General features: G+C 41.7%; 1 protein-coding gene across 4 annotated transcripts in view; it reads right to left on the reverse strand.

Annotated features, from left to right (window-relative positions):
• The window catches only part of MAML3 (mastermind like transcriptional coactivator 3), a 391,103-nt gene that overhangs the window by 350,753 nt on the left and 25,771 nt on the right, over positions 1-14,579 (reverse strand). For 2 of the 4 annotated variants that reach the window (XM_075127680.1, XM_075127679.1), the window contains exon 1: positions 3,994-5,337. The exons of 1 other annotated variant lie outside the window; for it this stretch is intronic. In XM_075127680.1, coding sequence (XP_074983781.1) covers positions 3,994-4,452 — 459 coding nt within the window. In that variant the 5' untranslated portion in view covers positions 4,453-5,337. Of the gene's footprint in view, positions 1-3,485; positions 3,604-3,993; positions 5,338-14,579 lie in introns of those variants that run through there. One more of the 4 variants, XM_075127681.1, reaches the window with a different exon arrangement.

Consider the following 14,579-nt stretch of genomic DNA (forward strand, 5'->3'; position numbering starts at 1 on the left):
GTGGGAGTCCAGATTTTTCATTATCTATTTAATGCCTACATATGGTGTCTGAATTTCACATCTATATACTGTTCTACCCAAATTAAGTACATTTAAAAAACAAAGTTGTCAATAAGACTTAAGAGACTTCGTAGCCCAAATTCATCCAGTGAAAACTGTGTACCTCTGCTCCCTCCCAGTTACCATAACTATTTTCTACTTCTCATGTTCCAGGGCATAAGATAACTTCTAGCTACAGTATTTGGGGTTAAGAGATTTGCCCTGGCACAAGTTTATTCCAGACCCCTTTTGTACACCTCCTCAGAAGCATCAAGGACTGGCCCCTATTGCTGACAGGATACTAATCTAGATAGACCACTGATCTAATCCAGTATGGTCACTTCTATACTCCTCTGTTCCTTGTTACTATTTTAAAATAGCCATTCAGTCATAGCTGCTCTTCAGTGGACACAAAATCTCTGAACATTGGAAATGGCATAATTCCTCCCTTGAGTTTAGGAATAGGGTGTTTTGGTGTAAATTGTGGGGGTGGGGATGAGAAGCATCTTAAATGTTCAATAATTCTTATTCCCCTCAAAAGAATAAAATCAGGATGCATGTCTTTAAATGGCAACACTCCTTTTAAAACCTTGACATTTGCTGCCCAGCTTGCTGAAGGGCAGATCGGTGTATGTGTCAGCACCACCTAGTGGGAGGGCTTGATGGGGCCCAGGCTACCTCCTAACAGCCTTAAACCAACACAATCTCTCTTTCTCCCTTCCCCCAATGTCTGTGAACTTGCAAAGAAAGAAGGGGAGAGAAACACACTGAAAATTACTAGTTCTCCTTGGACTGTCTCCCTCACTTGATAAGAGAGAGAGATTTTTTTAAGTGATCAGAAGAACAAAAAACCAATAATAGCAACAAGACAGAAATACTGTTCCCTCTTGCATTTGTTTATTACTTGATCCTAGTTGTTCATTTCTCTAATGACTGCATCACATTCAAAATCTGCAGCCTAATCTAAGGGCTGAACTGAATAATGGCTCTGTGTAAAGATAGTGCTACACTGTAAAATATTAGGTGAGACGCGAGATTATGTCAGTGTTTTTGCTGTAAACTCCTATTTTTAAAAAGATTTAAAACTTAAATTCCAAATGAGAGTAAGGGAGTAACACATTTAAAGAAAAAAAATCAGTTTACCTATTTTCACATGCCAACAACAAAAATCAAACCCTAAACAACTTTGTGTAGTTTTTGTAACTAAAAATATGACACACATATGAAACATGAACTTGGCAAGTGATTATTTGAGAGTATTAACTATTTTCTGCACAACTGAAACACGCACACACATCTCTAAACAAAGATTTTAAAGTTTGAAAAGTAGCTTTGAAAGGATCAATTTATCAGACAGAAAATCTAACTCTTTAATGTGCATATTACACATACTACAGACCACAGTGTATTTTCAGTCTTTGGGCAAAACTCACCAGCAATAATATTCTGTGAGTGAAACAAAGCAGAATTTGTCCCTACTCTTTGCCATAACAATTCTCTACAAATGTTTAACTTGACAAGAACATTTTAGCAAATAAGTTCAAATTTATCTTTTTAAAATATTGCACATAAAAACATTTAAATTATATGATTTAACAGAAAAACACATCTTTATCTTAACAATGGATTTAATAGCTAACTCCATCACTACATTAAGCCACTATTTCTTTTTAAGTTTTCCATCATGAAACAAGTTGTTATGAGTGTGGGCTGCAACGGAGTTTCTTAGCTTTTTGCTGTGTGTCACGACTTTCACAATTATCAAAACACCCTTTTTTATTTCTGTCCTATATATTCCATGCAAAACCAAATAAGCATAAATGAAAACCCAAAGGTTTGGTGCTTTTGTGTACTTTTGGGAAGGGAGTTGCTACAACCTAGGTGCCTAAGAACCCAGTCAAGAGAGGTCAGACACTAATTTTGATCACAATGTTTGCACAACCAACCTCCTACATCATAGTTTTCTGGTGTCAGGAACCCCCAGAAAAGACTCCTACCCTCTGAGGTTAAAACCCCTTCCACAGCCTCTGGACCTGCAAAATGGAGAGTGTGTTTTGCGAAAGACAAACCAAACCCTAGGGTCTAGGGAGACTCTTTTACAGGAAACAACATAAACTCCACAGCTGAGCAGAGGGGGAATCGAATTAACCGAGTATTTAAGAGCCCGAAGCCTGTGGCAAGGAGGAGACCCGGAGGAAGGGGGGGAGGGTTTACAGAGACATGGTTGTGTATTTCTGGTGGTATCAGGAAAGCTACACTGGGTCCGTGAGGCTTTTCAGCTTCCTGTTTGCAAAGCAAGAGCCTCTCCCTGTGTGTCTCTCTGGATCTTCCCGGCTGTCCCCTGTACGTGCTCCCCCAGGTGGGGGGGACGGGGGGACAGGGGACTGACTGACGCTGTCCTGGGACGCTCTGGGCCGTGGGGAGACAGCGGGTGCGTGTCTGTCTCCCAGGCGCACCCCCGCCCCCGAGCCGGGCCCGCCGGGCTGCCTGGGGAGCGCTTCCCTGGGACACACGGCGGCGGGGGCGGCCGCTGTTGGGTCATGCCGGGCGGGGGGAGGGTTAATTCCTCCACCTCCTCGTTTTCCGGCTGCTTATCCAGCGGGCCGTGGGGCGGACAAAGCGTCTCGGTCGCTGGGAGGGAGGCGGCCGGCGGGCTGGGCAGCGGGAGCGGGAAGGGGCTGCCCGCGGGCTGGCACGGGCTCGGGGACCGGGGGGAGGCGGGGAGGGCTTGGTACAGCCCAAGATAAACAAATGGTCCCTCTTCACGTGTGGGGCGCCGGGGAGCGCGGCGGCCCCGCCCTGCCCCCGCTTTGTCACTGCCACCGCCGGAGCCTCCCAGGGCAGGGGCGGGACGTGAGCGGCTTGTAAACCGCACGGCGTGATCGCGGCTCCCTCCGCCGCTCTCCCGAGAGCCGGCCAGCGCCATGCGAGGAGCAGCCGCCCGCTGCCGAATGGCTAACGCGGGCGCGTCTCCCCGCGCGGCTGCGCCCGGCAGCGCAGATTCACGCTCAGGCGCTCATTAAAAGTGCGGACTGTCACCGGGCACACGCGGGGGGGGCTCGCAGCAAACCCCCTGCTCTCACTCAGCCCGAGACCAGGTCCCGGGCTCCCCAGCACCCCTGTTATTACTCCTCACCCGGGCAGGCTGGGAGTGGGAAACTCCACTTCCTGCTTGTAGTTACACTCCTGGCAGCTCAGCGCCCGCCCCCTTCGCTGTGCGCTAAGCCTCTCAAACACAAGGAAACTTTAGCACGATATTCAGCTGAGTGGCGGCTGCTGCTGAAGGGACTTGGGCTCCTGCACCCTGTCTGGCAGCGGAGGCGAGAAACCTGCCAACTTTTCTGCCTGTTGTCTCCAGCCTGGGAAAGCCATCTCTTACCTTCCCCTTCTGCTGGGTTTAAACAAGCAGCCAGCATCTACGCACGCACACATACACACACACTTACTTTTTCGCTCCCATTTCAAAGCTGATTCACAAAACTCTTAAGACTTTGTAAAACCCCAGGGGCTGGTCCATTACATGCTCCATACTCTTCCCCTTCTCTTCTTCTGGACTAATTCTTCCTGCAGGGAAGAGCTATGTCAATTTCCCCTTCCCGTAGTGGATCTAATAACCTGGGTGGGTTTTGGAGAGTGGAGCAGTGTTATTTTAGAAATATTTTTCATCTGAAAGCGAATCATGGTCTCAGCTATCATGGGAAAGTTTCCCCTCCCCACTTATTTTTACAGTCTTAAGAGTCTCAGCCAGCTCTTACCAGCCCCTACATTTCTCCGACTTGCACTGTGCGAAGAACGCTTGGGTCCTGTACCTCACTACGTAAGAGTAAAGTTTACTCTCCTCTCTTTGCTTTAGCCAAGCCCCTCTCCATCCCCCCCACCACCCCAGTCATAGCTCCTGTTCAACCCAGTCAGTAACTCCGAGCGGACAGCGACAGCCCCATCCCCGTCCCTTACCATGATCAGAGTGTGGTTCCTCTGCTCGGCCGTGGCAGACTCAGCATCTTGCTGCTGTTTGCTCTGATGCTGCTGTTTGCTACTCCCGCCGCCGCCGGTGCCCGATTTCTTGGCCCTTTGCTCCAGGGTCCTCTGGTAGAGGCTCACCGTGTCTCTGCGTTCCAGCTCCAGCTGCTCCGCCTGGGCTTGCTGGTACCTGCTCTCGCAGTTGATATGGTGCCTCCTGCAGCCCTCGATGCGCTGCCTTAGCCTCTCCACCACGGTGCTGTGCTTGGGAATGCCGCCGCCGCCGCCGCCGCTATTAGTATTGTTACTGGGAGCAGCAGCAGGAGGACCGTGGGGAGTGTTATTAACCCCGATACCGGCACCACCAGCCCCGCTGAGGCCGCTGTTCAGGTTATTGTTGATGCAAATACTGCTGCCATTCGCGGCGGCAGCGGGGGCTGCAAAATCCCCCATCCTCTTCCCCGGGCACACTATTTTGGAAGAACTTTTTATCCTCCCTTTCACACACACACACGCACGCACGCAGCCTCCTCTGGGGTCCTGAGGTGATACTTTTTAGTGAACCATGGGGGGAAACACCAACAAGTAGAAGGGAAAGAGCGATCCCAGGTGAATGTTTTTCTCTTCCCCCAGCCGATCCTCTACGAAAATCTCCAGTATTTATATAAAAGAGCAAAAGAAAAAAGTGCTAAAAGGTTATCATCACCACATACACAACCGTAAAAAGAATCACAACAAAGTGAGCAGCAGCAATTCGGGTTGCAAACTCCAAGAGAGCTCAGATCAGTTCCTGCCCTCCCTTTTCTTTCTTATAATCCATTATTTCAAAATAAATTCCAGGAGTTTTCCGGAGATTTTGCCAAAGACTTCTCTCCCCATGTATAAATATAGAGAGAAACACACGCACCCTTCCACATGCATGCACACACAAACACATACACACATCCAGCAAAGGCATACGCTGGTCACACACAACACACGCACTCACACTCCACAGCATCAAAAGACAGGCAAAGCTGCTTTCTTATTGTATTTTCCTTCCAGAAAAAAGTTTTGGTGTTTATGCCGCACCGTGTTCTCAGAGTACTTTGGCTGCTCAGTTGCATTTCAACAGGAACCTAAATAGCAAATCCTCAGGGTGGGGGAAGTAAACACATGAACAATCCGGGCGATCTGAAAAAGTGGATCGCAAAAGTCTTTGCAAATCGCCGAGCTGATACAGCCTAATGCTTTGCTTTGCTTTGCTTGCTGCTGCTCCTGCTGCCACCATCACAATGATCAAGTGCTCTCCTCCTCCACCTCCTCCTCCTCCATGCCAGCGGAGTGATATCAGGACAAGAGCTCTCAGTAAACACAGCAGCAGCTCCTCCAGGCCGTGAGGCAGACCCGGGGACAAGGTGCAAAACCCGGTGCGGACTCCAACCCAGCAGGAGCGGACATGGCAATCCCCCATCTAATTCCCCCCACATTTAGTACTTATTACCTTGCACTAGACGAGAAACCAGGGCTGCCAGAAACAAGAAAGATATGGGAGGGGAGGGGGATTGCACGGCCCTCAATCAACTTCTGACCTCTGTGTGAGAATGTGCCTTTGTGCTTGATTCCCTTATTCAGTGCGACCTACTGTCTCAAGCAAGCCCAAGTTGTTATACATTTATGCATTATATTGCAGAACTTGTGCATGACCACGCAGAAACACTGGAGTTTCGCAGCCGTTGTCTATCGTCCCCATCCATGTGGGAAGGAAAAGGTAAATAAGCGAATGTTTTTTAAAACGATCCAAGCAACAAAGTCGTCTCTCCACACACACCCCCATCCACTTCCCCTCCTTTAAAAAAATAGTCAGGGGGAATAGACACTTAATGAAACTCTGTCACCTCCTAGGAAGATATAGGAGATAACCTGCACTGAGCTAAGGGGGGATACAAATGAGGGCAACTAGAAGAAAATTATTTATTCTTAAAGCCCAGGTGTATTTGCCCCAGAAATATTCAAGATTAAATACACAGGCTATTAGGTTAGAATGATAACAGATGTTAATAAAATGTTGTGGACCTTAAAGGCAATTGACAGCAGAAGTAATTAACAGCAAATAACGCAAGCAGAAAGATTGCAGATTTCATGGACTAGAACTGGAGGAAATACACAACTCTGCACAATCTGTAGTGGACAAACAATACAAAACAAGTAGTAAACAATTCAAAAATTGTTTGTGATTTATGTCCCTCTTATGTTCAAATTGCTGAACAATGAATGCAATTAAAACAAGGAATGCTGACCCTCCAATAAAGACATCTGAACTTTCTATTTTAAAACAAGGAAAGAAACATGACACCTTGAGCAGAAACATTTTTCCAAGCGAACAGTGGATGCCTCCATATTCAGCACTGATGATTAACGGATCAAAAATAACATCCCAGGAACCTGGTTTTAAACCATTTCACAGACACAATAGTATTCAATGAAATATTTTAGCTAAATATCCTATTTTATTATTAGCTAGCAGCACAAGCCATGCTTTAATTGGAACCAGAACACTAATGTCCTTCTGATTCCATATTTTTCAAAAACAATACAGAATAATTTATTTAAGGTAAAAAAAAAACAACTCAAGTTCTAAAATGTAGCTGGAATTAAAGAAAATTTGGATTTCATGTATTAGTCATGAGATCTGATTTAAACCATCTTCATTTCTGGCCTTTCTGCAGATTAGCATAGGATACTATTTCTAAACCAGTATCAGAAGGAGTTTTCTTTCTTTCTTTCTTCATTAAGCACTTCTGCAATATGAAATTTGCCTTTTGAATACTTACTGTTCTCTGTAATTGCAACATATTATTAAGATGGTATAAGAGTATTTCATGATGGACAAATAAAATACAAAATTACTGCAGTAATTATTCCCTTCTTGCAGAATATATAGGGCGATGGGGTAAATGAGCGTAGTTTTTTCTCCATATTAAAACTTCAGCTCCAGAAATAACTTGAGAATCAGGCTGAAACTATTTACTACTCTCCATGATCAGTAGTTACATGCTCTAGAGCATGTAATCAGTTGTATCTCTGCTCTGAAGAGACCAAGGAGTCAGGTGAGAAGTTGAATTCCCTTCCCATTTACAAATAGCACTTCCTCTATCCATTTGGAAACACTGTATAACAGTAGACAGGAAACTCTGTTATGGAGGTCTTTATTAGTATTTCTCTGCCATTAGCCTCACAGGAACACAATATACTTGCAAGCATATGCCATAGGTGTGGATTGTGTCTTACAACAATATGAAAAGATAGAAAAGAACCAAAGAAAAGTGTCTGAAAAATCCATTTGTGAAAAAGTTAAGAAGTTTTGTAGTAAAATGGCAGCCTAGCAGGCCAAGGACCAGGAAGGGAGAGGGCCCTGCTCAGCTTCTGAACAGTGCTTCAGGCACTTCTCTGCAGCATCCCCTACAGCTCACAGACCTGCTTATTGAAAGATCTACTGAAAAGGGGCCTGATCCAAAGGCCATTGAAGTCAATTAAAAGACTACCCCCATTGACTTCAGTGGACTTTAGATCAGGCCAAGAAGAATGCTGGTAGCACACTGACTACCACAAAGCTACACTGTTTGCTGGTCTAAATTGCTTCTGTTTACTTCCAAAGGGTAAATAGCTCATTCAAAAAAATAGAGTGAGAGAGAGAGAGATGAATGGAAACTGGGAGGGAGGGTGGGGAATTATCAATGTTATACACATTTAAAATAATAAAAAACAGAAAAGAAAAATGTATATATTGCTTTGCCTTTGATGAAGCAGGCCAAATTCAGAACTATTCTAAGCAACTGCAACTTCAGTGACTTGAATGGGTCCAGACTAGATGTGGCCCATTATGTAAAATGTGTAACACCCCTTCTTAATAATACAGTAGTTCTCCATCTTTAAGTAATTTAAAGACGGAGAGATTTTATTTAGACTTGGTGAATTATTGTTTTATTTAATTTCAGTGCTTATGTACCATAGTACTAGGTGCTATACAAAACCTGAGACAGATACATTAATGAAAAAAGAAAAACAATGTGCTTGTTTTTTATTTAGTAATTTAGATCCTGATCCTATAATAAGCTCCACAAAGTCAGATCCCTGCACCTAGGCAGAGCTCCAAATTAAGTCACTGAGGACCCATGTAGCCAGCACTCATTGCTGGAGTGGGGCCTAAGGTGAGAGTTTCTTAGAGATCACCTTTTTCTGGTGTACTTTATAGAGGATTTCTTCTCTCTTTTTTAAATAGCCACTTTAAAACTATGCAGAACATTAATATATTTCATCTTTTAATATACATCTTTTGGTAGTGAACACATTCTTTTTAAAGTCTATGTTGAACTGTTGTAGAATTAGACTAGCATATTTGCTGTTAGGAAGTTTTTGAATTTTTCAGCTGTTATATCTTGGTCCTGATAGGCTGTATAGCCTGAAGGCTGATAAGTTGAGTAGCATAATTTGGGATCTAGTTTATGCTAACTAGCTTTCAGTGTTAAAAGTTTTGCAAGTATATCAATCATGAGTATAGTGCAAAACATCTGAATAGAATCAAAATAGTGGATGCTGCTCTTAAGAGATTTTTTTGATTTGGGAGAGGTTTAACTGGAGCTGAGTAAATGTATATCACTATATTTCCTCACTCATTTCAGCACCAACAGTTGATGTGTTTATATTTTTCTGCATTATACCTATAAGAAAATACAGCATTATCTTCATATTTTAATATGGTCAGTTGAATCTAAGTTCCATCAGAAAATAATTGAAAACTGCTACCTAAATACTGTCCTATTTTATACTTGTGGTAATTCAGTGACCAGATTTCAAAAACAAACTATTTTCAGCTGGTGTTTTTGTTAGGGATTAGATTTCTGTATTTATTTTTTTGTGTAATTTTTAATCAAAGGATATTTATAAAGAGGAGTACTAACTTCTATAAACACTCAGGGCAAAGTCCTGAAGTTTTTAAACTTAATTTTTACTCAAGGCAAAACTGCTGGTAAGCTAATGCCTATGAGTGAATAAAAACTGAAAAAGAACTTTAGGATTTGGCCCTGATAGCACAAAACCTGAGAGGTCTCAGAGTGCTGCTCTAGTACTAACTGCTGTCATTAAAACAGATGTTCTCCATAACCTTGACCAAACAACTCCATTCTCTAATCAGAAAGGAGCACAGACTTGTTTATGGATTTATGATAGATGTGTGTGCCAGAACTAAGTCTATGACTGTGGACTTACTTTGTATGTAGTAATTTAGCTCGTGTGATTTTAAAATCTGCTTTATACACTTTCATGCAAATGTTATCATCTTTAGAAAGCCTTCTTAATAACTGGATAGTTCAAAGAAATATATATCACAATTATAAGTGATATGATGAATTTGCTGATGTCAGCAGTTGAACACTAATGCCTACTGATAGCAACTGACAGGACACTAATTACTAGTTATAGGAGACAATTGCCAGTTAAAGGAGCTATTCAGTGAGTTACAATTTTGAAAAATTATAAAGTACACGCCTGATTTGCAAAAAGATATATGATATGAAAATACCACGCAAGTTCTCAAGATGATTATCATGACAGAGATTTGTCTAATTAGGAAGAATCTATTTTAATGCTGAAATATGAAAGAACCCAGCTGGGAGAGGAATTTAGGGGAAGACACAAAAACAACACAACACTGACAGCAAGTACAGCCTAAGCTTGTTCCAGTGGCAGTTTCTGAAAAAAATAACTCATCTCAGCATTTAATCAATAATGGCTTTAGAACAATTACATCCTTACAGATAATCTATCTAGTCATATTAGTAGGAGGAGCTTCATAAATAACATGAAAAATGTGTTGTGTAAACACTCTTTTGCCTGCTGAGCTGTCTGCCCAGTAGTTGCACAGCATTAAACATACGATAATGCAGTGAACACATGCATCACCCCGTACTCAAGAGACCACAGTTTAGTGCCCAGTGCTCCCAATCGGGTTGGGACCTGCAATTGTTATGGCTGCAAGTTTCAACCCAGAGCAGGCTGCCGATTAACCTTCAGTATGGTTGCTTGGATAGAAACCTTTCTGAAGGATTCTGCAGTAATTAAATGGCTTATGTCTAAATCGGTGGATGACATAGTAAGGGCTCCTCTGCTGGAAGACTAAAGTGGTATCAACAACTCAGTGCAATCACTGAATATAACTCCAAAAACCTGTTAACAGAGACATTTGGGAAATGTGAAAAAAAACTTTACTACACACAGAGAAATGTTCTGTAAAGATTCCTCCAGAAACATCATTTGGCTTCTGCTCTGTTTAACTGAACAGATCAGAGTTATCTCAGTTATTGCTGAAAACTATTTTACTGTGTGTTCCTTAAATACAACTCTACCGAAAAGGAACAATAATATCCACTGGAGAGCAGGGGAAATGCCACCATAAAGCTGGGGATGGATAAAAAAAATACTTCAGAAAAGTATTTGTGAAACACAACTACAGTTTAGCAACATGGCTGAGACTCACAAGACAGCTGGGCTAGAAATGAGTTCTGGCTTCCAGAACATCAAAAGCTGTAGGAGTTCTGGAAGTGATGAACTAAGTATGGTGCAAAAGAAATTAAAGTGTTTAGGGGAAAAGGCTGAAGTAGCTGAAAAGGAGAACAAGAAAGTGAAAAAACAGGCAACAGAGAAACCAGAGGTAGTTAGATTAACCATCATAAAAATAAAACCTTTAGCATGATAATCTAGAATCTAGCAATTCTTATAATTTGATGTAAATAGTAGTGCTTTTAGGCAATTATTGGCATGTCTGTCTACCCATTAAGAAGACATCATACTAGAGCAGTCAAAGCAATGCCAGGTCTTGAAGACCCATATTGTCCCTACTCTACAAAACTGAGACCTTGATCTGGTTTATCCCTGCACCTTCAGAGAACCCGAGAACCCCACTGATTGACGTCTGTAGGGCTTGGTATAGGCACATGGTCTGCCTGCATGCATCTCTTTGCAGAATTGGCACCTAAGAGTTTTCTGAGTTTTTCCATTTGTTTAGCTCAACATTACTACCTAAGGTCCCAATTCAAAAAAGGTTCTGCAATGGGACAACTCACATGCTTCAAGTTAGGCATGTACTTAAGTACTTCGCTGAATTGAGGCCTAGAGGAATAAGGGGAAGGAATACAAAATAGAATAGAGCTAGTGGCTCTATTCTGACTAGAGAGAGGCCACAACTGGAACTTCAAATCCAATCTCTAAATATTTTTTTGTGGGGGTCTCAGATTTAAATCCTCAGATTTAAATCCATCCCTATGTTGTTTGCTTCAAGGAAAGACCCAAAACGAAAGGGAGTCTGTTATCTAGATTTTGTTCCTATATGGTCCAAGGCAGAAGTCTCATAAGAACAACAGATCTCATGAGATATTCAACTCAAGAAAGGAGACACTCAGCAAGATCAGCTGCTCTTACAAGGTTTCCACCACCTGGTTCTCCATGTCGTCAGATGTGTTTGTACAGTGCCTAGCACCTCAGGACCCTAATCTTGGGTGGGACCTCTGAAAACTAATATAAATATTACATAGTCATAAATGAGTAGGTGCAATCTGGCAAGACTATTTGTGTTGTGGCTCCTTACATTTGGTCAACAAAATTAAAAGATTGTTCAGATTTATTACTGTACTCAAGGCAAAAATCCACGAGAATAACTCAGACTGGTTAGAAAAAGCCAAAATAAAACAGATATTTTAAAGGGTGAGTTTTTATTTGCAATACTAAGAGACCTGATAGTATAGGGAAAAACAGCTATTTAAACACTGTTGATGTGAAGATTTAGAGAAGACTATTTTTCATTTTCTTCTTTTTTGGGGGATTGGAGCTAGATCTGAAAATCCCAACTATTTATTTCTTTATCACTTACTTATTTCATGTAGCAATCAAAGTGAAAACTATCTAAAGCGAGCAGTGAGGAGAGCAATGAGCAAAAAGGATTTTAAAACAAAACTAAAAAAATGACTGCTTTTATTCTTTACTGCATGAGACACTGTTTCAGGCAGATTGGATCGATTTAAAAAAATATTATTTATTTATACAGAAAGTTTAATAGGTTTACAAATCCTTGCCAGCTTAATATCAGAAACAAAAACCAACAATTATTACAACTATGAGCTTTTGTTTAAAGAGACATTATGCAGAAATAGAGATATCATTACAACACCCATGACATGTCATTTTTAGCGATTTTATTAAACTGAGTGAAATCTCTGATTACGCATATTTAATAGATGAGGCATGTCTATCAGATGTTAATATTCAAAAAATTGGACACATGCTGGAGGTTTTGTGTTTCTTTTTTTACAGGTGAATGTACTTTGTCCGAGTACTGACTAAACTGTAACCACATATCTAAGTATCCATTTGTCCTCTGTCTATTTTGCTGGGTATGTAATTGGTGCATTAATTTTTCCATAACCTCCCATATTATTTGAGCCGTTCCTCTACAGTTGGGACTATTTTTCTTTTTCCAACAAGAGGCTAGCAGTAGCCTACCACATATGTGCAGATGAGAGATTAATTCTTAATTTCCTTTTGTGTGGCTATTTTTAAACCTACATTTTACTGAACCAAGAGTAGCAGCCACAAGACATCACATGACATTTCAGATAGTACTACATCACACATGATAGTTCTTCTAACCAGAACAAACAAACAAATAATTAGAGCTATTATAGCAAGACTTTTCATGTGCTGGTGGAGTGGGAATTTCTGAATGAGCTTCAGAAAACAGTTGAGGTTGTCAGGTGACCATTAATAGTAACCACCAGTTCTGAAAAGGTATAGCAAGTGACCAACTTCTCCTCACCTACAAAGCATCACTAGTGCAGCACCAGAGGCCCAGGCCCAAACCCTTATGGGAAAATGTATCAAGTTGCAATTTTGCTTTCTATCACAATAGCCCAAATTCAAAAGCTACCTCTAACTCTAGACCTAGCATAATATTAACACAAGGTCCCATAAATTATATAAACAGTAGGACTGCACAGGACATGGAGACAGAGGACAAAAATACAGTGGATTCCTGCTGGGGCCCAGGAAAGTGAACAGTACCATTCTGTGGTGCTCTGACCCCTTTACCCAAGCTGCACGGAAGCCCCTAGACAGTATCTCTACAGGGATGTGGAGCAGTGAGATAAGGTGGAAGTGGACCCAGACTGGGCATTTTCATCCCATTATTCCATCAAAGTTAAACAGTGTTAATGCAGTGCTTCCCTACAGCTCTGTTCTGAACCCCATCCTTCTGGTGAGATTCTGGCTCTGAGGCCACCAGCTGGGGCAGATGTCCCTGGAAAGGGCTAACAGAAAGCCAGGAGAGAAGAAGAAACAGTCACAGGCATCCATGTGGCCCAACCCCTGTCAAGATGCACTCTGAGCTCAGGGGATCCTCTGGTTTTGGGGGGGCTCAACATTATGCTTGGAAAGAACAATGCTAGGGACACCCTACAAGGGACACTTCATAGGGTTTCCAGTATCTTACAGTAGATATTCCCACACAAGAGCAGATCTGGCCTTGTTTGGAGGCCCTAGTTGTCCTCAATACATCCTCCCTATATTTTAGCCCATTGCTCCTCAGGTCTCCTGGATAAAACCTTCTGCCCATTTCAGTTTAGTTAGACTCTTGTTTAAACAACAACAGACTTTAAACAATTCCAGCCTGTCTAGTGAATAAAAAAGCCAGGAGGGAAGATTAACTTCATTTCCCTTTATGGCAATTGATGCTAAAGGTCAGCCATTTACAATAGTTTTAGAGTGAGAATGTGACCATTTTGAAATTTCCAAGCCAGAATATTGACAACCTATTCAAAGCTACTTTCCATCCTTCATATAAAGGACTGGTAATTGTGCTGTGACTCTTGGCATAGGCAATCAAATTTAATTTTGAAACAGGACTTTTTTTTATTTTTAAATTATATGGAACTGGAAGTAAAGACCATTTTCCACAGTGGCAATTCTTTGGAAGATATATATGCTCATTCTTATGGAAAGGTAAGTGGTATATTTCCCTTATCCAGCCAATGTGCTGACTGAGAATATCACTGTTTTGTTGAAACTGTTATAGATAAAAATCAATAAATAGAGATATATATTACATACAAAAAAGCTACATTAAAATAACTTTGTGAAGGTTGCAAAGTCAGGTACTCAAGAGTTAAGAAATGCCAGAATTAAGTTTGTCTGCACAACCTTAATTTGGCCTCCTTGTGCATATGCATTATAATTAGAGCTGATTTTTTAAGTTGCTGGCAGTTCTGAAATATCAGAAAAAAAATCTGTTTGTGTCAAACTAAATCAGAAAATTCAGAAAGATTTCAGCAAATCAGAAATGTCTGTTTCCGGTCAAACAAAATGTTTCATTCAACCTGAAGCATTTTGTTTCTGAGGATTTTTAAAGGGCTAAATTCAGAGGAGAAAGAGGTTGTGCCCCCCCTTATAACTTTTAACCCTCTGGTTAGGGCACTCAGTCAAGATGTGAGAGACCCAGGTTCAATTCCCCTCTGTAACTGACGTAGATGAGGATTTCAATTTGGGCCCCCCAGCTC

Source organism: Caretta caretta, chromosome 4 (genome assembly GCF_965140235.1).
Source record: "Caretta caretta isolate rCarCar2 chromosome 4, rCarCar1.hap1, whole genome shotgun sequence".
NCBI lineage: Eukaryota > Metazoa > Chordata > Testudines > Cheloniidae > Caretta > Caretta caretta.